Here is a 23,921-nt window from a genome sequence, read left to right as displayed (position 1 = left end):
AAGAGAGGCCCATTGGACATGCAAACTTTATATGCCCCAGTACAGGGGAATGCCAGGGCCAAAAAATGGGAATGGGTGGGTAGGGAAGTGGGGGGGAGGGTATGGGGGACTTTTGGGATAGCATTGGAAATGTAATTGAGGAAAAGATGTAATAAAAAATATATAAAAAAAAGAAAAGAAATAAAAGCTTTTGGATTGCAGCCCCCCCCCCCAAAGGCATATCCTAGTAACCTAAAGTTTTCCATGAAGCCTTCCTTCTAAAAGGTTCTTACCAGTAGCCTCAAAATAAGGACTGATTCTCTAACACCAGGTAGGGATTTGGGGGGGGGAGGGGAGGCTCCCCAATCTAACTTATAGCTATTGGCCTTTAGAGCAAAGGACTCATAAGCCAATTCTCCTTAAAGAGGCCACTGTTATCTTCAGGTTCTGAATTTTAAGTTGTCACTATTGCTCAGGTTCTGCCCAGTCACTCTTTTAAAATAAGGTTCTCATTGCGTTTATCCTGTCAAGAGCTGGGGATCAGGAAGGTAGTGCTGGGCAGGTAGGGAGGGTTCCCCATGCCATGCTAGAGGAGTCCCCAAACTGGGATCACTGTCATCATCCAGGGAGGGCTCCAGGCATGTACTCTGAGGCAACTGCTGTGGGCTGTACCTCACCACTAAGGAGCAGAACGAGGAAGCACACACTTAAGCTTAAACCCCCAGAAAGCGGCACAGCGATATCAGAAGAATGTGATGGTTTTAATATGTAATCTAAGGAGGAACGAGTAATCCTTAGTACAACTGGGCATAAAAGCAACATGCATCAAAGGCCCTGGGGAGAAAATGAACCCTGTTTCTCATCAGGGAATCAGGGAACTGCTTTGCTATTTCCTCCACATGGCTTGGTACCAACTACGTGGTAGCTTAGACAGGTAGCTTAGATGGACCAAAATGAAGTACCAGTGGCTTGCTTTCTTTCCTCAGTGATGTAGATAAATTGTGTGTGTGTGTGTGTGTGTGTGTGTGTATGTGAAAGTTAGGTGGGTGTTGCTAAAATTGTTCTACTGTGCCTGGCTTTTTGAATTAGTGCTGGGGTTTGAACAAAGATCTTCACACATGATGAGAGCTTTACTGACTGAGCTACGTCCTAGCCCGAGAGTAGTAGCTCTCTTACTGAGAGAAGTAATGCCACTGTGGCTTTGGCCTTGCAAATGATACAGTTTGGGCCCCACAGACACATTCTTTTAAAAAGAAAGATTCACTTGACATGTCCTTTCCTCAAACCCACTTCCGGTCTATTCTCACACCTCTTTCAAAGAGAAGGACTTGGAGGGTTAAAATCCAAGGCTAATTACTTTTTCCTGTTGCCGTTCCTCAAGTGCCTGCTTTCTGCTCTTTATTTGTGTAAACACACCACAGTAATGCCTGTGACTTCAAATGAAACACACCCAGGATCCAGTAAGCATGCCTCGCAGGTGGCAGGGCATGCTGAGTCCTGGGTGTCAGTCCAGATGTAGATCAGAAGAGAACGCATGGACAGCATTCTCTTCTCATCCCGCTCAAACAAGAGAGGCGAGTCAGGGCCAGCAGGTGAGGGGGGGGGGGTGGCCTCACGCCCACAGGCAGGGGAGATCTCAATGTTGTGTTTTATTTGTTGAGATCTCTTCTTTGCTTAATGTAGAGAGCCGGGTTATTTCGCACTGCCACCACGCCGTAGCTTCTTAAATGATTCAGGGAAGTATAGCTTTCATTTAGGTTTGTGCCCTCCAGTCTGTTTATACTGGTCGATACACTTGTCTGAAAAATATAATGGATTAGCACATCATTCAACAAGCTAGTCAGAAGGCAAGCTTAAGGCGACAGACACCAGAAAGTAAATTACAGTCAGGAGTAGGCGCAGGCCATGCCTAAAGCTGGGAAACATCGTATCAGCACAAAACCTGTATTCTCTGGGAATGGTGGTGGAACCAAAAGGGACACAGAATTTACACTCGAATATAATAAAACAATCAGCCCCACAAATTCATACGGTACTATAAACTGTGTGCTTTATGACACCGAATGCAGAGCAAAGCTGGCACGAACACTAGCCCACACATTACAGCCTCGGCTGGAAACAGACACACATTTGTTTCCTTTAATAGGCCCACTTTTGCAAGCAGGCATAGATCACGGCTTACTTTACACATTCCATTTAAATATTTGTAGAACGGTAGGTAGTTGGCCACAGGTCTCTACTATGGAGTGCAATGAACAGGGAGGGCTATGGGGGGCTGGGGTGTTTATTCTTTATGAGCTTCCTCTTTCTTCCTCTCCATCGTCTCTCCTTGTTCTGTTTCTTCTTCTCCAAGCCCCAGAAGCCAGGATTGAGATACATTTCCAAAGTTTAATGTAATCTATTTTGACACAAGCCAAATCGTCATCGAGGCAGGTGGAGTGCGGTGAGAATTATTAAACAGCCTTCCCTCTGATCACTGCCGGCTAAAAGGTAAGATTTGGAAATGAATCTTTAAACCCTGGAGTTGTTTTTTGAAACTTTACAATAATATACACCCTAAATGATGACACAAGCAGCCTCCTTCACTGAGTGCTTCCTGCAGGGCTGTGCTGCCCATGCTTTCTGAGACAGACGCTGTATCATCGCCACAATAGATCTCTGTAGCAAGCAACACTGAGGGGCAGCTGGGGAGCCTACAAATCCAGAGGGACCTGGTAAAATGACTTATCTCGCGGACTGCGAGATCAGAGTACAAACAGGAGCATGCCAACATGGAAGCTCCAAGTTACAAATATTAAAAATGCTCCCTTTAGGTGAAGATGGTTCAGAATTGAATGGGGTGGGAACTAACGAATGCAGTCCGTGGTTCTGGTTAGCTTGGTAGCCTTGCTCAACAGTAAGTAATGGGAAGGACCTGGGCAGCAGATGCATGGTGTGGCTAAAGAGTGACACTCAACGACAGGACAGCAGGTGATGCAGTGGGGGTTGTCTATAGAGGAACCCACCATTACCTACCACGTTTCCCATACCACATCTTTATAAGGCTTGGCAGAGAAGAGACAGCACCACCCTGCCCTCCATCCATGGTTGGCCTGTTCTGCTCTGACCTTTCTATGTGTGTGCCATCATGGTTGCAACCTTGCATGATGAGACTGCAGTTGGCTAGTCTTAGCACACAGGTGAGGACTGGGGTGGATCCCTTTCTGGCTCACCTCCTTTCTCCATGCCTGTCGATGAGACCCATCCTTCAGCTTGATTGCAGCAGACATGTGAGAGGAGAGCTTGCCTTACTTAAGTTGTAGTTCCTTCCCACTGTCATCCTTCTCCTTTCAAAACCATGGCCCTTCTCTCAAACTTTTAGTGACTCCCCACAGCCCTGTTCTGGCCTTACAACCTAGTGTGGAAGTTACTTCAATTTCAACATGTCATCTGTCTGCTTTTTCTCTTCCTAGACAATTCCCAAGCCTTTCCTTGCTCCCTTACTCCTTTCTTTACCATTAAATAGCTTGGAAGTGTACCAAAATGTCCTGAATACACGTGTTCCTCTTGCCCTTTAACCTATGGCATCAGGGGTCAGCCTTCCCCAGTGATCCAGAATACTGGCCATCTTCTCCCTAGAGGGTAGAATGGCTTTTTACTATTCTAGTTTAGATAACCAGTTGCATCCTTTCTGTGGGTCTTTGGTTTGGTTTTCCCAGTGACAGCTTCTCATGATTCTTGGGGAAGATACTGTATAAATATGTTCTGACCACCTAATCATCTGTCTATACAGCCTTCCCTCCCTCTTGCCTATGAGTAAATGGATATCTCTCAGGCCTACCTTTTTAGCAGCCCCACAACTCCTTTAAAAATATTTCTAAGATCTATTTATGTTTCTGTGCCTACAGAGGCCATAAGAGGGTATCAGATCTCCTGGAACTGGAATTACAGGCATAGATGAACTCTGATCTTCTGCAAGAGTAGGAAGTGCTCTTCCCAACTGAGCCATTTCTCCAGCCCCAAATCTCCCTCATTCTTAAACTGCAAGTTCCTTTTCTGAAGCTCTAACTGCTGTGGCGGTGGGTGGGTGGGTCCCACTTAGAGGCCAACCACTTTCCCACCTGGAACTGTGAACTCAAACCTCTCCCTCCAGTTTCCAAAGCCCTTTCAATAGATGTCCCACAGGCTCCCTGAGGGTCACTGAACTCTGTAAGCCAAACTAAGCTGTAAAACACTTTCTTCCAGTTGTTCTATCTGCTACCCAGATGTTAGCCTCATCTGAAAAAGGCTTTTTAAATCCCCCCACCAGGGATTTCCGGGGACATGCCCCGTTTTAACCATTTTCTAGTTTTCAGTCTTAAATGGAAGATACTCTCTACCATCTATTTTGCTTTTTTGACCAAATCTATTTTTCCTAAGGAATGAATTTAATACTGTACATTTCTTACGGAAACATTTTACGGCTCCCACGGTCCCACAGAGCAATGCCTGCCTTCCTAGTTTGCTGACTTCCTTTGCGATTTCTCTCTCTCACCACAAGAAATAATTGTGCAAATGTGTTTCACCTTTGTCTGGCAAAGGCACCACCTCCCTCCTTTCCACGTGGGAAATGGCCATAAAGGCCCGACCTGAAATGTCAGCCCTCTGCTAATCCTTTACAAATTCCTCCAGGCAGAGCTAGCCACCTGCATTCACCATCTCTGATTCTCTGGCAACATGCAACATTCCTCACTCAATGAAACATTTGAGGCCATGTGAAGGCCATTGTCTCTTGGCTGCCATGCCCGCAGCATCTTAGAGCTGGTGTCCTTGACAACAGGGAAGATGCCATAGCTACCAACAGGTTTAGAGCTGTTTCTGGCACATGGAAGAACCACAGACCTTATTATCGATTACCTAGCCCCACTACTGAAACTTGGCATATTTTTAAAAAAATCTGAATTTTCAGATATATTTATGGAACCTCCCTAAGCTTTCATGTGTGTTGGCATAGAAACACTCTCTGTTTCATGATTCTAAGCTGGAGGCTTAATTGCTCCAAGTCTTGGGTTCTTTTAACCCATAAAACTTGAATGAATCAAAATGGTAAGCTAATTACTTAACAACTCTCCAGGAGCAACTGGTAACCATGGCTAACAGTGTGATCAGCTCCAGTGCTGGTTCTCTTACTTTCTGGATGAAAAGTATTTAATCTCAGTGCCTCAGTTTTCATATCTATAAAATGGGGATAGCAATTTCACCCAACGCTATCTAGCATTATAACCTCCCCGACTGAACATACTTTGACAGTGTAGACACATAACAAGTGAAACATACCTATTCTGCACATTGATTGTGAAGTCCCACCCATGGACAGAAGGCCACAGGGTGAAAGGAAGCTATCCCTAAGAAGCTGCAAGGAGGTAAAAGTCAAGGAGCACAGAGCACCACCTCAGACCTGTTTAGACTTTTACGTGTTCTTCATGTATCTCCTATTTTCCCCATCCTCACACACCCCAGGAAAGGTTTGGGAAATGTGATAAATATGAATTGACTACATTTACATGCCTGGAGTCAGTAAAATCAGTATGCATTCTCAAAATGGAATAACCCTCGTTAAAAAAGAACGCCAGTCTGTCCTTTGCAGTAGCTGGGAAAGAAAGGGTAACGGCGAGGGATCTGTAAGAACTCCAGTTATTGACATCACTGACCTATAAACATATCCCCTTCAGCGTGATATACAGCACTTCAGTACCCTTGTTTTTGTATAATTGCCATTACCAAAAGCCTTTCAATTTCGAGTGCTCAAACGAGAGCAATTCATATTTCAGATAATCTGCCAACGAGGAAAACTAATTTCAAAATATTTGATCATAAAAGTTGTCCTCGCTTCTACAGAGATAATTTAGTCAAATAATATCAGATAATCTGAAAGCAGTCTTAGCAGGAAATTGCCGGGGACCCTGTCTAAGAGCCTCCATTTGCACTTATATAAATGTACGGAAAGTGTAGGCGACTTTGACAGCCTGCCATATGTGATCTCACTGCACAGCCTACCTACTTCGCCATCCAAAGCTATATCCTTTGAAGCATTGCCAGAATTACTTTAGCCCAGTAGATATGCGAGTTGTGCCCTTTAGAAGCCATATCGTTTCCTCTCTAGTCTGACTACTTCAGTGTAGCATCTGCTCAGCTAAATTCCTTTGAAGGTTAAAAATAAGATAGCCTTCTCCCAGCCTCCCTCTCCTGACGCTGCCCTAGCACCTCGTGGGGGCGGGGAAGGGAACAATGAGTACCCACTGCTAAGTGAACTGCAAGAGAACAGATTGCAAAGCAGAAGTCCTGGAAACCTCAAAAAAACGACAGTGTGGGCTGCTCAAGGTTAGGGCCCTGCTAGGAGAACAGATAAGACCCAGTCAGGTCTCCTCGATCCCGGCCCGGGCTCATTTTCTTGCTTCCCCACCGACTACATGTCTAACACATACAAAAGAACCCAGCCAGAAAGCGACAATAGGAAATGTCACCCACAGAGTGTCTTAATTTTATAAACAGAAAATGAGTGCTTGGATCTCATCTCCAGGAAACATTTGCGTTTTAGAAATCGTCAGACTTGGCACCCTGTCTTCTCGGGACTGCTGACAGTTGTAGTCAGTTATTACACTGTTGTGACTTGGAAGCTGATGCCCCCAAACAGTTCAAAATTAGTAACATCATGATTCGGGATTGTCTGCCTGCTAATCTTGGCTTCTTTTATAATTATTTTAAAAGGCACTATCTGATTTCCTGAGCACCGCCCCAGGTGTTCTCCAGGATAATGAATGGATAAACATATCACCCAGTGTCACAGAGAAGTTGTGACATTTTCGGGATTATCTTCAGTTCAACTCCTGTAATTTCAACGAACACTATACCCAAGGCTGCAAGCCCATGCTTCTACTACAGAGCTGAGTGAATCTTAGCAACTGGCCCGACTTCTTTGGAAAGCAGAGGAACAGCCCGGCCCTTTCTTGGTCCTTGCATACTCTTACCTGCAACTAAGGAGGTGGAAAGATGGTGGCTTGGCGCCTCTGAATGCCTCATCCCTGTGCCTCTCTGGTGTGCCTTCACACACTGTTGAGATTTTGGGTTAAAGGTTCTCTGAATGGTCCAAAGTAGGAAGAAAGCAACACAGCAACTACAGAAACGTTTCTGTAGCACTAACAGGAATGTTTGTGGAGTCATTTGGAATTTCATCGGCTTTAACATTCTTAAGTCAAACCTCACGCTTCCTCTGAAAGAATCACCTTGGGGCTAGAATATTCTAGAAATGTTCCTCTGTATCTGCCCTATGTTGGACCAAGCCCATTATGTGAATATGTTTTTTTTTTTTTTTTTTTTTTTTTTTTTTTTTAGCTCCTAATGAACACCAAGTTAATAATTAGAAAGGTTGATTTGCTAGACTCAAGTATTACAGCAGGAACAAACAACTTGGAAATCAAGATGGCAGAATAAGGAAAATCTGAGACTGGTGCCACCATCTCCAACATCTCTGTCCCTTCAAGTCAAGCCTTAGCCCTTCCCAGCTGATAGCCAGTGACCATTGCCTGAGTTGCAATTGAAAGAAATCATCTGTTTTCCAGAATAATGCTGCCACTATCAAGAAAGCCAAAGTGGGTAGGGATTCTTAATAGAAAGTTTATTTCTGCCCAAACTTAGACAAAAACAAAAAAATTAAAAACAAAAAAAAAAACCCACTAAACAAACAAACAAACAGCCCAACAAAACAATATCAACAACATCAAAACTGTAAATATAATCAGTGGGTTTTGTTTACCCAAACGCTGTTCTTGTCCACAAACTCTTGAGATTTATCAAAGCATACCCTAGGCTCACTGGTGTGCTGTGTTAACTGTGGCAAGGCCTTCAGCATCCCTGAGAAATGTCCACTCTCAAACCACCTCGTTCCTTCCCAGGGAAAACCTTCTTTGCATACATTCTCCTGCTCTCAAAAAGTTTCTGTGGTTATCAAAAGCAATAGATTTAATCTGCCAGCACATTAAAAATTAACAGCCTAGGAGGAAGGTTCCGTCTTGTTATTGAATGTGGTGAATTTGTAGTTCCAGGAGCCAGAAAGGAGAGAGAGAGAGAGAGAGAGAGAGAGAGAGAGAGAGAGAGAGAGAGAGAGAGAGAGAGAGAGAGAGAGAGAGAGAGAGAGAGAGAGAGCCCAAAGGAAAATCAGCTTTGCTGTTTAGTGAATCAGAAATTATTTATATCTGTAGACAAAAAGCAGAATAAGTGTAAAACTCAAACCAGAATATAGCCAATAGTATCCACTCATTAACATATCTGCATACAAATACACATATACATCAAAATAGCTAAAATAATTGAATTGGCTGATATCATTCTCTTTAAAAGTGGTGGTTTGCGGAAAATGAGATTGTTTTTCCAAATGAAGGTGCAAGAATAAGAAAAGCAGAAAGCCATGGGATACCTGGTGTCTAAAACCAACATTAATTCTCAGGTTATCAGTCTAGTTCTAGAATGTATGCAAAAAATCCAAAGTCAATTTCTTACTATTTTTTTTCAACTGAAATTGCAACAATGTTACCTCTGTCTATGATGTCTCATGTTGGCCCTAAACCCTAAGACAGATTGAAGGTGTGTATCTAGAGATGAAATTTGGATTTTTGTGTGAATTTAGCGATTTTTTGACCTTCTTCTCAGCAGGTCAAGTTATTTCCTATTCTTTATCTAAGCAGCTTGCACTCGCTCCTGCTCTCCCAGGGCCCAGGCTAGCTGAGGAAGGATGCTGGCTGAGGTACAGGGTACTATTTTGCATATATTGTCTACATAAGCACCACATTATGAACAGAAATTATCTTTACTTTCCAACTTTGCATAATAAAATAAGCCATAAAATTAATACCATATAGAAAATAGTGCTTGCCAGGCAAAGAAATGTACATTGCTTTCTAGAAATCCAGGGACATTACACTGCCTATGCCTGCATGAATAATACATGGTTTAATTCAGAAAAACACCGTTTCATTATTTAAAAATGAATAAATTACAGACTTAGAATGATAGCTAAATTTCCTGAATCTTACTTTTGTTCCGTGTTCTAATTCAAAAATGAACTGGAAAATAGCATTTTGTCCAGCACACAAATAAAGCAAGAATGTTTTTTAGGCAGCATTTCTGACTTCACATTTCTTTCTCTACCGAATGAAGGATGCTGGGCCTCATTTCTTCTCTTGCTCACTTTAATGTTAGAATTAAGACATTGAAGATCTTCAGTTTGTACACTTGACAGTGGTGAGCCTCTCCTGAGCTGTCCTGGGAGCCCGCGATTCAGTCTAACAAGAAAGGTCCCCTTTGCCCAGAGGTCCTGTGGTTTAGCCTTCTGCTTGGGAATAAATAAAAATAGCAATGATTCTCATATAGGATGCCACAGTAAATTTCTTCTACTGACACTGGCCTCCTTTAAAGATCTGTTAAAAATCCAGTCCCATTTGGGGACTGGGGGAGGTATTGAGAAGAGAGAGAAATGCACTAGTAATAAGGAATTAATTTGGAATTAAAATAAGTAAAGCATACCCACGCAGTCCATGTAGGCTGAGCACCAAGTGACAGGCAGCAGATTAGTCTACCGATTTCTAATGCTGGAAATTCGGATGGCATTTACTAGCATAACCTTTCAACTCTGAGCACATCAATAGAGGCCGACAGTGGCTTGAAATATGATTCCTTGCAGATAGCATGTCCTCATTCATCTGACTGGGCTGCTTGCTCTGTGCTCCACCGCACAAACAGCGTCTCCCCCACTTCTGAGAGGACACTAATAAAAAAGGCATCAATTTCCAGCTCTAGTACTACTGTGATCTCTTTATATGTTCGACATCCAACATTAAATTAAAATGCTGTTATAAATCCTACTTTCTGAATCTGGAATGAGTGTTGGGTTTTTGTCGCATGAGACTGCAGCAAATCTTGTCAGATGCAAGGAAGCACGTCTTGTTCACTCAGAATTAATGTTGTGGATGAAAGAAGGAGGTAAAAGGGGTTGAGGATGGTGAACTGAGGGTGTCAGAGGCAGTGGGGGAGTGGAGCTTGGGGGGGGGTGCTGAGCCAGGCAGGGAATTTGCTGCTTTCAAGAAATGGCTAATCAGGAATTGTAATTATCAAGGACAAGCTGTGTGGTAGGAAGATCGCTGGTAAACACACATTCGCATGTGTCCATGTATGGCAACAGAAGAATTGAAGGGTAGAGAATTGTTCTTTTTAGGAATGAAAATGCTTTTGGATATGAAGGGGTACTGCAGAAACCTCATCACTTACTAAAATCTCCACCCACAGACGGACCCTAGGAGTCAAAGGCAAAGGCTCTTGGGGACATGCTACCTAGGCAGTATGGTCAACGCTACCTACTTTTAAAGTTATGAGCCCAGCACCCTCAAGGACTGAATAGCTGTCAATTAAGACAGGTTCATGTTTCCGAGACCCACTTACAGGACAAGAGAGGGAATAAAAAGCCCTGAGAGTAAGGGGTTAGCTTCCTCCATTTGGCTTAGATGGTGTGTGTTCCCTGACGTTAGGGAGTCTTTTGACAGCGCCTGCTAAGGAAGACCCTTGCTATGATCATCTAATAACTAGGGGTGCTATGAGTCCATCAAGGAATCTGCAAAGATACATAGCCCTGGATGGCTCCAGGCTCTGGCCAGCTGTTCAGAATTACAGAGGAAATAACGAGGTGCGTTTGCCTATTTGGGAGGGTGGGGTGGAAGGGAGAGGGGAGAATTAGCAGTTCAATATCTGGATTGAACAGAGGAACTTTTCCCCCCAAGGATCCTGCCAGGAGGAACCTTGACATACACAAAGTCAGAACGTAGACAAAGTTGCCCTGGTGAGAACGATAAGGTCACCCGTGGGATTGGCGAGATTATCTCTGTCAAGCACTCGGACAGCATGCAGTCAAATGATGCATCATGCAGTCATTTTCGGGGGGGAAAAATCAATTTCTTCGCCAGGTCGCTCTTTGCTTTTCAAAGTGCCCTTGTAGGCCGTCACCACCAAGCATTTATCAATTTAAATGCTGTAAATTGATAATGTGCCACCGCGCCTTGTACTGTTTCTGAATTATTTTGTTACTTATATTTGCTCAGTAGTCTCTGAACCCTCAGAGCCTCCATGTTCAAAGGCACATTTTTCTTTGTTACATGTAGGAATGATGAACTTTTTATGATTAGTACAGGAGAAAAATGCAGACATCTCGGTGGTGGGAGGGGACGCATGGAGCTGTGGAAATGGCGTACTTCACTACTTCATTTCTTTTTAACTTGGGTATTCCTGCCTGAAAGACTTGCAAAAGGAAGATATAAAGCTATATTTGTACATGGTTAGTAAAGGCGTGCCAGTTATCTCAGTACTGCATACATTTAGAAAACCAGTTGTAAAACTATAAACACTTGTTCCCAACCCTTGTGGGCCCTGGGATGGGTTGAAATAAGCCTATGTTTCTGGTCTATATATTCCACTCCATAGGATGCACTGATGCCAAACAAAAGTAATAACTACTAAGGAAAGTTTACATCTCCCTTTTTTAGCCCCCAATACATATGTGCATATACACACATATATACATATTTGTATGTATACATGTATATATATACATGCATATATGTATATATGTGTGAGTGAATACACACACACACACACACACACACACACACTCAGAAGCACAAAGAGAGTGTTAACCATACACTAACCCCATGATTTGCATTGGGAAGCAAGGCATGGGAGAGTTTGAGCTCATGCCTTGGAAAAGCAAGAGAGAAGCCAGGCAGTTGCAGCCTCTTTAACCTCCAGTGATTTATTGGCCCTCAGCCAAGTTATCAGGGGAATCTAATTCTTCTTTATTATTCAAATAAACCACACTTGGCACCATGGCTCCCTTTCAGAATAGCTGCACAAATAGACTGAGCTCTGTCATTTATTTGACCTTGTATTTGTGTGCTGTAGCTATAATTTTATTTGCCGTTCTATACAACAAATGCAGTGGGATCTAAACTATGGAGGCGAATGGCAGGATGGGGGAAGGGGCTTGTGGGAAATAGATGTCTCCATGGGTTAAAAAAAATATATTATTGACATGTTTTCACTTTCACTTCTTTCAGGTTTTATCCTGTGTCCATTCTACCCTAAGCAAGCTGTCTTCGAGTCAGCCAACCTGTGACCGGCTGGAGCTTCCTTCTGACTGGCTTGCCATGGCCAAAGGCTTCAGGAGGGTGGGGCATGGGGAGAAAAGAGCGAGGCAAGTGCATTGAGTCGCGAGCGTGTGTGTGTGTGTGTGTGTGTGTGTGTGTGTGTGTGTGCGTGCGTGCGTGTGTGTGCGTGTGTGTGTGTGTGTGTGTGTCCAGAGTCACTGTGAGAGAGCCTTCAGCCGGCGGATGAGATGTTTGAGCCATTAAGAAGTACTTACTTCCAGGTTTCATGTTTGTTCCATAGCCCATTTTGTTGTACACAGGACTGGGGGAACGGGAACACTTTGCTTGCCCAGGCCAACATCTGTACCTTCCTTTCCCATCTCACGTATGAGGTATTTCTAGAAAGCCCTGAGTTCACTTTTATCCCCTAGTCCACTAAGCCCTGCGTTCTCTGCCTCTTACACTTGTGTTTGCCACGAATACCCTGTAAGTATGAACTCTAAAGGAAGTGGATGAATTTGTCATAATCATACAACAGGCTACATAATCATAATAATTTGTGTAGCCTATAAAGAATCCTACGTGGCATTGACTTTCAGTTTTTAGTTTCGGAAAAACATGAGTAGTGTCTCACTGTTGTTAATGGCTGGCCAGTCGTAGTTTCCCTTTTGGCTTTGGTTGCCAGGAAGCATCCAGCTGAGACTAAAGCTTTATTAAATCTCTTCCATGCCATATTTAAGGTATATATTTATTTTTTCCACCCCTGTGGTAACATGTTATATATTGTTTTTTATCTTTTTTCTTTATTCTATTTTTATTATATACATCTATCTTAAATCTTCTTTTGGAAAGAGGAGATATAGTCAACACATAAATATTTCCCCAAGCTTCAAGTCTGATCTCAACTAGAGATGCCTTCTGTTTACCATGTGATAGCTTTTTTGGATTCTCTAGTGAGAATCCTCTTTCTGTTTTGGAAGCAACTTCCTAGAAGCTGGCTTCAGAGCACGGCTTCATGTTCAACACTGGGAGAGCCATTCTGTTTTCTCTTTTTAGTTTCGGTCTTGCCAATTCCATTATGGCAGGGAGCAGAGCCGGCTCCACCAGCTCTAGGCATGCCGCATCACCAGGCACATGGCACTCAGTCTCTATGCAGACCAAATGAGCACTGCTAGGTGGGTCCCCTCCTTCGGGGAGGGCGTCTGGCTCCTGGCAGTCACTGTCACTCATGAAGGCAAACTGTAGCCTGAAGCTAAGCATCTCTCTCTCTCTCTCTTTTTCTCTCATCTATCAATATCTATCTATCAATATCTATCAATACCTATCTATCTATCTATCTATCTGTCTATCTATCCATCTATTATCTATCTGGAAATGCAGAGGAGGCTTCTGGGGCCTCACTATTGCTCTGTCATCCCAAAGCTACAAGAATTCTTTGTAGAGAGTAGCCCACAAATCCAAGGCTCAGGTGTTATATAAGCAGACAAGGAAGTCTGCTTGGCTGTCTGTGGACCAGGCTGCCCAACAGTGCTCAGTGGAAATTCCTTGTTTGGATTCCTCATGTGTAAAAGGTGAACATTACTTTTCTCTAAGCCTAAGCCATTTCACATGGTGAAAGAGAATAAAATGGACAGGAGTATTATGTGATTAGGAATGCAGCTGTAACTATGTTGTTCTCTCGGACACTGTCGTGCTCACATGCCTACAGCCAGTTCTGAGAGGAATAGATAGAGTCCCACACTCTCTAGCAAAATCCACATGGAAAGGAATGGATGCTTTCTTCTTATCTAGACTTTCACAGGTTAACCACATTGGCTAAGAATACGTGGCTACATCTAACGTTTCTGTACAGGTGTGTGGGTATCTCTCGAGTGTGTGTGCGCTGGCAGAACAAATGCTTAGAGCATATTTTCTTTGGATGTAACCCTTGAGAACCCTGAACCTCAATTTTGCAAGATGGAACTGGAGATACCCAGGAAGGGTTATGGGGTAGGGACCTTTATGTTCCTGTTCAGATGCAGAACCTCAGCTCCTTTGAAAACATCCCCAGAGTTCAGCAGAGGCCTCCCTGTTTTGTCTTTTGCACTTACATGTGCAATGTTAATATCAACCAAGAATTTTCCTTATACGTCTGTTCTAAACCCACCTAAGTTGATATGGGCAAAAATCTCCCATCTCCCGATTTATGCCCTCATCTTTGTAGTTACACCTTGCTTCCAAATTCATCACTCTGTCAGCCTCTCCCTGAGCATATATGCTGATACCCACACTGCAGCAGCACCCACAGGAGATGGCCAGGCATGGAGTGGCTCGGATCTGTATCCGGAAGTCATCCCACTGACTCCTGCTTCCCACTCAAACTGCCACTACGAGAAAAGGAGTGGCTGGCCTCATGGAAGGTGCCAGACACGGTGTCATTTTTACACGGTTGCTTTAGAAAGCACCACTAGTTGTTTCTCATTGGAAGAAAAGAATCTCCAGTGTTAGAGCAGAGATGCAGAGAAAGAAAGGAAAAACCAGCACAGGGTTAAAGCCAAATTTCCCTTGAACAGATGATATTTCAGATGGCCACACTATTCCAGACGCATCAATTTCCTTGAAAATCCAATCCATATATGTGCATATGCTGTGCTGGCAGGAGGACTGCCTGAAATGGCCAAAACCCAAGAGCTAATATTCTTTTGGCCAGAATAATGCAATTATTATTTTCCTAGCTATCAGTCTACGCATACAGAGCCATCTGTTATGCAAAGCAAACATACACATCTCAATTACAGAAAATGCAGTTGCCTTGACAGAATTTGGACTACACCACTAACCAGGGCTGTAAAATGTGTTTGCAGCTAGTATATAATGGATGCTTTTCAGGAGTTCCCTAATTAGCATTTACCTGCTTAAACTAATTATTCATCCTTCTTCTTTATGGGCTTATTAAACTCTGTTGGATACTCCACATAAACCCGGAAGTGTGGCATCAGAGAATCACAACAGTGGGTTCCCAGCAATACTTGGCGTTAACCACACAGAGGTGCACCCTACTCGGAACTGTAGATTCCCAAACAGATTAAGATGAGGTTTAAAATCTCAGCTGGAGGCTACAACAAAAGAGAGATCTCTAGAGATACAGGAGGATGCGTACCAAGTTAACACCAGTCAGATTCCATCCCCTGATTTTTGAGAGTCCACAAGAAATTGGTGTGCACACAACAGTCAAGAGCACACGTGTTCTCCAAGGAAAGGCTCATGATTGCATCCCCCGTTTGGAATCTCAACAGCAAATAATCAAATTTGGCAGGGTTTCTGCTCCTTCCCCAGCCCTCCTCAAACGCCAAATCTCTCTATTATTTCCCAGTGTCTTCCTTGATTTAGCTGTCTCCCAGTAAACCCCACTAGCAGCCAGAAGGTTCCAGCCAAGCTGGATGTTTCTTTTGAGTGGTGCCAACCTTCAGAAGCTCCGAGCCTGGGTGGGACCTGTTTATGAGGAGACCAGAGACTCTTATCTCCATCGTTAGCCTGGAGGCAGTTGAGGGAGCAGTAGCTTATCCTGCTTGGCAGATCATCACAGACAAACTAAACCTTTCTGCAGAGGCTTCATGTCCCTTTTTGTTTCAACCACCACATGAAAAGGGTCAGATTCAGCCCATCACCTGTACCAGAGCAGACACCCAGATGTTGGATGCTTTCATGGCCAAAACATCTGGATAATTAGCTGAATGGAAGACCTTATTTCAGGATAGGCCGGCAATCTGTAACTGCAGCGTGGGCCTCAGAATGCAGCAGAATCGAAGTGTTTGTGTTTCTGGAGAAAAATCAAGGATTCTGTCCCTTGCCCTACAAGCCTCTGCATTCTCTTCTACCCCCTGACAAACACATGCGAGCAATTAAATGGCAAACCATGAAAGGCAGCTTTATTTTATGAAATTGTCTTCCAGCATCAGGCAGATTTTGCCAAGGCAGCGCAGTCTCTCCTGGCAGGAACCCTCCCCGAAACACATTTTAATGGTGTCTTTCAGCATTTCTTGACTCCAAATGACTCCTGCCATTGTGTCAGCTCCCAGGATAGCACAGGGCACTCCATAAACATCCAGTAATAGGACACAAGGGAAGCACTATTAGTGTGTCCCTATCCTACCGGGCACTGGGGTTTCAAAGTTCAAAACAACGAAGGGAAGAAACTTCATTTGTTCTCAATAAATTAATGATGATCCTTGGGGGAGGGGCGGGGAAGGGAAACTCAAATTTCTGAGTGCAAGTTTATTCTGAAAGCCCAACACAGACAGGCTCCTCTGACTTGGGAGAGTCAGGTAGAGGCCCTTAAAGAATAAATTAGACAGTTCATGCTAAGCAGAGCATCTCTTTGAGAAGGAAAAACAGTGGGCTGAAGGAGACTTTGCATTTAAGTGCCAGGAATCTAAATTGTTCGACTTACTTGTGAGAGGCCTAGGTAGATAGAGACGGTTTCAGAAATGTACAAAAATTTTCCTTCTTGATTTAGTGCAAATACGAAGCCATCCAGGGACTGTAAGAAAAAAGAATAACTGTGTTAATACATATACACAGAGATAATACTAATAAACGAAAAAGTGAATTGAGGCCATTTTTATCTTCACGGGTGACGAAAGTCCTAAGTTGGTTTATAGTGCATTATATGAATGAATTAGTGGGCTAAAGACCACCCATCTTTTCTATTTCAGAGAGTTCTTTCTGTCTTTGTCATTTCAACCAAGATGTATCAAGGCCATGCTGATTTTATGAGACACTGCCTTTATTTGGGGGGATTCAGTAGTAACTGCCATCAAACCAGTAGGTTCCTGGGTTAAGGAATTAAAATGAATGAAAGGAAAGGGGGAATGACTTCTACTGCTTGATTGATATGAATATCAATAATTGGTTATTAATAAATGATGCTCTCCATACACTGGGTACCTATAATTGTAAAGAAAACAGGAAGAGTCAGTGTATTATGGGCGAGTGTGTCCGGCTAAAACCTCACACACACAATCCAGCTTGTTTGTGACAGAGTTTCTAGTGTGCCTCTTGGGAACAAAAACAGAAAGAAAAAACTAACAAAAACTGAAGGGAATAAAAGCTGTCTTCAGTGTCATCTGTCATTCAAAAGTCTCAGTCTAACTTTACTAAATGAGGATTCTAGTTCCGGTTTGGTTTGACAAATGATGGAAACCACTGTGGGATCCAAGTACAAACTCAACGCAATCAGGACTCGCCTGTTTCCAGTTCCCGTCATCAAAAGCACTTCATACCCTCCGCCATCCTCACAGGTTTTGTTTTGTGTTATTTGTCTTTAACAGGTTAGGCTGCAGAGAAGTCTGTTTCCACAGACAAAGAACTTTTAAATCTTAGTGATATTAACAAAGGCCGTGAACTTGTAAGTTCAGAAGACGAGATCTGGAACAAGGTATATGGACACACTAATGACATGCTTTTATAAATAGAGACAGGTGGAAAAAGTCAGAAATACATATTCTTGCAAACCTCAATAAATCTTGGTCTACTTGAATACTGGAAAAAATGGCTCCTGTATGTTTTGATTCTGTGATTTAAATGTGTTCCCCAAGGAGCAGGAGATGGAAACATATTTTCCAGAGCTACAATGGCGAGTGGGACCTCCAGGAGGTATCTGGGGCAGAGAGTGCTGTTCTTGGGCATGCAGGGATGCTGCTCTTGCTGGTGTGCATCAGTTACCATGGGAGCCACTTCTCCAGAGGATGAGTTTGGCTCTCTTTCCCTGCCTTCTCTCCAGTGCTCTCTTGCCCTTCTGACTTCTGTCACGCAATGAGGTCTCATGAAGGTCCTGACTACATGTAAGCCTTGACCTTGGTCTTTTCCTACCTCTAACAATGTGAGAAATGAATCTCTGTACTCTGTAAATTATCCAGTCTCTGATAAACAGGTTAGAATAATTAATTTATATACAGGAGAATACATATGCATACATTTACAGGTCAGCATGAAATGTGGATTTCCATGTTTTCTGACCCATTTTAAACATTTTCCCACCCTGCTTAAAAACTGTAGAGACTTCTTACTCTGCTCTCCAATTTAGTGAGTTCTGAAAACTCAAAGGTCAGGTTACATTGTTTTACAAAAAGCAGATTACACAACTGGCAAATCCATACAAAGATATGTTAACAGTTCACATTGACTATACACCTTGTTGCATGTACCATCTTTTAATTTCCTCAAATAACCTCTAGAGTAACTATGTCATCTAAATTCTCTATACTTTGACACTAACAAACTTAGCAAAGTTAGGCAATAAGCCCATCTTGCTTTGGAGGGTTGTATCTGAGTCCTGATATATCAGTGCTTTCCAATAAATACTCTGTATTTGGTATGTGTAGATTAAAGAGAAGTTAATATTCAGAGTGTTTCTGAAGCTATTTATATTAAGAGGGAACAGATGACTTCTTACATAGTTTTCAGTGATTTTTTCTGATGATAGAATCAGAATCTTAGGAGTAAAAGACAATGGGAATGTAGACTGAAGGAGGGTTCCTGGGTCACTTTTATATGAGTAATCAGACCATCTTAGCTCTGCAGATTTTCCCCAGACCAAATACTGCTAAGGGGTTCTTGTCATTGACAAAATGACCAAAAGTACTTGGTCAGACCAGACCTTTCAAGTGCAGCATAATTAGCACTGTTCTGCTATCCTACATTGGCACCAGGCAAGCCTGACTAGGCACAGAAAGCCAGTACTACAGGGAGAAAAGGCTTCCTCCCTCAAGCATCGGAAGGATCCTGCTTCTACACATCTTTACCTCACATAGTACCTCTGGTAGACTAGGGTCCCTCCCTTCAACCTTCCCCCTGGGAAAGAGGCTTTGCTAGACTTCCTACTCAACCAAGTTGTTGGGACTTTCGATACAGAGAGAGTTTAGGAGGCCATCTTTACAAACCATTGCAAGTGACAGTGGAGATGTCACAAGAGAGTGAGGTGACAGCCAGAATGCTTCTGGGGTGCAAAGGACAGATGGAGCTGACTTGTAGATGGTCCCCTGTAATGGAAACCCTCATTTCATGGAGGCACATAGGGGATATTTGGCTGGATAAGGTCAGTTAGCCAATCAGTGTCTACGCCTTCTGTGCTGCCATGACTTTAAAGCCCTTACAATAGTAGGACCATTCAGCTGGCTTTTTGTTAGACTGAATTTTTCAACAGTGGGTCATGTCTTATTTACCTTTCTTTAACCAGAAATGAATAAACCTTCCATCTAGACTTGATTAACCCAGTCCTACCTCTTCTCTTGATATCACACATTCCAGATGACTAAGAGGGATGGGAATCATACTCCCCAAGAATCCCATTTAGGGAGTTACTAGAGTGTCTGACCATTAGGATGCCTCCAGTTAATATCATCTGTGTATGCCCTTATTTTTAGAATACCAGGCTCAGAGTAGATCCTGTCCCCATCTCTCTCTCTCTCCACCTCTCTTTCCTCCCTCCCTTTCTTCCTGACTTGTTGTTGTTGTTGTTGTTGTTTTGTTTTGTTTTGTTTTTTGTTAAAGACAGGGTCCCATTTAGGTTTCCAGATTTTCAATGTAGCTTAGACTGGTTTCAAACTACCCATGATCCTGCTACATCAGCCTTCCCAATACTTGGTTTTTAGGAATGTTGTTACAACATCCAGCTCTAGGTGTGAGTCTTTCTTGATACCTATTGCCTGTCCTGAAGAGATGTTGATGCCACACCCACAAAGCTCCCCTTTTGCATTCAAGGACTGTGTCTCACGACAGTAGTTCTTGCCTGTGTGAGAGGAGTGGGTACGACAGGATGTCTGAACTGTGAGGCATGGCAAAGTTCTGCGTGGCAAAAGTAGAAACTTTGACATGTCTTTAGATGAGGTTAAAAACAGGTCTGTGTCTACATGTACATGGCCTAAACACATGGTCAGCTCAGTTAATAACAACAATGGGGCACTGGAGATGGATTAGCAGGCGAAACACTTGCTGTGCAAACATGAAGACTTCAGTTCAGATCCCCAGAACCCATGTAAAGGTCAGGCAAGTGTGGAGACCCACCTGGAATCTCAGCATAGGAGGCAGACATGGGATCCCTAGCATAAGCTGGCCAGCCAGACTATCTGGGACTGGCGAGCTCTGGGTTCACCTAAGAGAGCCTGCCTTGATGGATAAGGTGGAGAACTCCTGAGGAAAACACCAAAGTCCACTTTGAGGCTCCACATGAATTTACACATGGTCATGCGCACCCATGCACAGACAGGTATCAGTACACAGATGAACATCTACATACATGTGAACACACATATCCACATATATATCACACACACACACACACACACACACACACACACACTACAAAAAATGTAATATCTAGCTGAGGAGCAGGGGAAAGGTTTAATAATCTGGCTAATTAACAACATTTCCATGGTCTGCTCATCATTCCGGCCAACTCTACCCACAGTCTGAGATTCACCCTCATAACTCAGCCTGGACAACCTTTCAGCTACTGAACAGGAAGGGGACTGGGATAGAAAACACATTGTCAAGCTACTATACACAAGCTGCTCCCCTGTGCCTCAAGGCTGCCCCCTCCTCAGCTAGCCACCCCCTGCTATTTAAATCACTTTGAAGGGTAACGTTAATATTGATTTAATTTCAATGTCCCAGTTTTAAAGGGACATTGGAAAGTGAAAGGAATCATTCAATAGGTATTTGGGAAGCCAAATGTGATTCATCTGAAAGTTCTGTGGACATTTTTAAATTTTTTGAGTTGAGGGAGCCACTATACACCAATCTGTTGGATGACTACAGGCTACTTTCTAAAATATATTTTTCTAACTGCCCACTGTTTTCAACAGGCACCAATTAAGATTCTGGGGTCAAAGGGTTAATTACATCTTACCCACTATGTAGAGTTTTCTGATTATTAACTAAGGTTGGATTAAGATGAAAAAGAACCTACAGAAACGTTAATGCTCAGCCATCCTCAGAAGATTTACCGCCAAGCCTGGAACCTAGCAGCTTTCCTTAAGGCTGACAGAGAACAAAACCTTAGGAGCAACAGTCAAAAAACAGCATCATAAAGATATGCAAGTATCTGATTTATCAAGACAGTTTTCTTATTACTGAAAACAGTTCCTGGCCATGCAGACGGGACTGATGGGAGAGTTCCTTTGTCACATCCCAGTGAGTTTGGGAGGCAGACAACCAGGAGTGAGGCTCAGATGCAGGAGTCAGGAGCTACGGTGTCTTGGAATAATAATGCCTGTAATTATAATTTATATCCCCTGACATCACATAATGCAGACAGTGTGAGCCACTGTTTCTTAGCCCCCAAAGCTGGATGCACCTCATAGTGTTTATCAAGGGATGAGGTTGGTTCCTTTGCAGAGTAGGGAACTAAGCAGTTTCATGATGGAGGGGTACGGGTGTTTAATGCATTGGGATAAATGGATTTTTATTTGTCAGAGTTTTGTCTCTGCTTTCCCTTTAAAGCGCATTCCACCACAGCCTCACTTCTCAGAGTAAAACCTTACTAGGAGACCATCATAAGGGCAATTCACATGTCTATTACCACCGTGAAATTAGGGCTTCCTTTTTTCCAGTGTGGAAGGGGAAAGAGATCACCCTGAATTCTTTTCCTATGACCTAACACCAGCTAAAGAGAAGAGCTCCCAGTAAGCTAGGGTATTTTAATGACAGATTATTTTAAATCAAGCCCTCACCATCTGTTCCACCCCCTCATTATGAATGTAAAAAGAACATATTTCACAATTACATCAGTAAAAAAAAAAAGTAAGTTCTCCGTGATCTAAATGCACACACGTGTTCTCTGTCCAATGTGCCAGGCATCTGTGATGCTCTTCTGATTCCGGCTCAGACTAGAAACAATACACCCATGTGTGACATGGCCCCTGCCTAGTGCACTGTTCCCTCCAAACCCTGGCATCTTCACTGACCCTGGCTCTAAGGTCTATCTTCCCCCTCTGTTTTAGCAACAGTTAAAAGAGTCAGAAAGAAAAAAAATATTAAGGTCCTTTGTTGCTTTTGGATGCAACCACACTTTGATAAAATGCATGAAAATGCTACACATGCCTTCGGTTGTTCGAAGCAATGATAGAGAAGGCACACGTTAGGCTCCCAACTTCAGAGAGCCTGAACAGAGCCCAAAGTGTCCACATGGATCTGCTTACGGGAAAGAAGGAAACCCCCGACTTAAGAGTACCCAGGAAAGGGCCAGGTTCCTCCTGAACTCCTTGTTTTCCTTCCCCACTAAGTCAATGGCAAATGCATTGCCATGTGCCCAAGGACACATCTCCCCAGTCTCAGCATGAAACTGAGTGTATTGGGTCAAATTGGACTTGACACTACAAATGAATCCCATAAAAACAAACCATGACACACCTTTCTTGTACCATGTGACTCTAAACCTTTCAGATGAGAAAACACTGGGTCTCTCTCCCTCTCCCTCTCGTCTCCCTTTCTCCCTCTCCCTCTTTCTTTCTCACTCTCATTCCTAGAAGAAAAGGATCAGTATAGAAGAGAAGATGGGCTACAACAACTCTAAGACACAAAAAGAACAAGGCCACGTGCTTCTGAGCATGTGGACTGGGTTTGCTTGTTTATTCAAATCCCACTTTCTGGAAGCCATGTTATCAGAGAGCTCATTTGCTTCCTCTGGGATTTGAGTTCAAGCCTGACATCCAGTTCAGAGAGAGATGAATGTCTTGATCAACATCTAACCAAATAGACTACTATACTCTTGAGAGAGTTCCACTTGCCACACCCCCCAGGGGCAGCAGGTGAACCTCACAGTGTGACTCAGGAACTAGGGATCCCACAGGACTTGCTTGACAGTGTGTATCACAGGGGACTATCAGTTCCTGCATAGATATTCACTGGTCCCTTTCCTTGTCTCCTCTTGCTCATGTGATGTGTTAATTAATGCACAGGTAACCAGATCAGAGTTCAGGGCCCAACTCCATCATTCCCCAGGAATTCAGAGATCTCTTTAAAGTTAACGGAGGAACCTTCCCTTGGCAAGAGTAACACAATAGTACATTATTCTGGTCCTAAAAGACCTAAAAATATCACTGCTCTGCTTTGGCAAAACACATGGCACTTGGTCACACAGAGTGCCATGTGTTAAGTTGTTGGCTTTGAAAAGCAATGAAAAGAAAAAAAACAAATGTTATTTGATATCCTGTAAATTTCTAGAAAGTATTTTAAATGTGCATATATATATACACACATACATATATATACATATAATAAACTATTACTAACACATGTACATTACATTTATTATTAGAGTACATGGTGCAGAGACCAATATTCAGTTCACTTAATAGTTACTATTGAGAAATGTTAGGCTAATTACATTGTCCATATATATTACTGAATTCTACTTTATTGTGGGTAAACTGAAGCTCAGAGAAATTAAGCACAGGGTTTGGTGTCACACAGCCAGAATGTGTCAAAACAGAAGGAGGACCCTGCCCTTTCTGAGACTGCCTGCTTGGGCTTCTGCAGTCTCCACACTGATACAGCTGAAGCTGGGCTTTGCATGCTTCAGCATTTCTTTCCACACAAGGATTTCCCATGCACCTTCCATTTGGCAGACACTTGCTGATCCATCCCTTTGGGGGGATACCTGTTGATGGCATGTCTTGCTGCCGGCCCATACAGCCTAGGTTTCCCCCAAAGGCTAGACCCATGACTGAGAAAATGAGTAAGACATAAAACTAACTCTACAGAAAAGCACCGGGGTAGCTAGGGCGCAGGGTCGGCTGACACTCGCCACCTACCCACAAC

At 43.2% G+C, this 23,921-nt stretch overlaps 1 protein-coding gene across 1 annotated transcript in view; it reads right to left on the bottom strand.

The window, feature by feature from the left end:
* The window catches only part of Npas3 (neuronal PAS domain protein 3), an 823,498-nt gene that overhangs the window by 218,672 nt on the left and 580,905 nt on the right, over positions 1-23,921 (bottom strand). The window contains exon 5 of the mRNA XM_021178865.2: positions 16,552-16,641. Coding sequence (XP_021034524.1) covers positions 16,552-16,641 — 90 coding nt within the window. The remainder of the gene's footprint in view (positions 1-16,551; positions 16,642-23,921) is intronic.

Source organism: Mus caroli, chromosome 12, assembly GCF_900094665.2.
Source record: "Mus caroli chromosome 12, CAROLI_EIJ_v1.1, whole genome shotgun sequence".
In the NCBI taxonomy this organism is placed as follows: Eukaryota; Metazoa; Chordata; class Mammalia; order Rodentia; family Muridae; genus Mus; species Mus caroli.
This window is presented reverse-complemented; position numbering and strand designations above follow the sequence as displayed.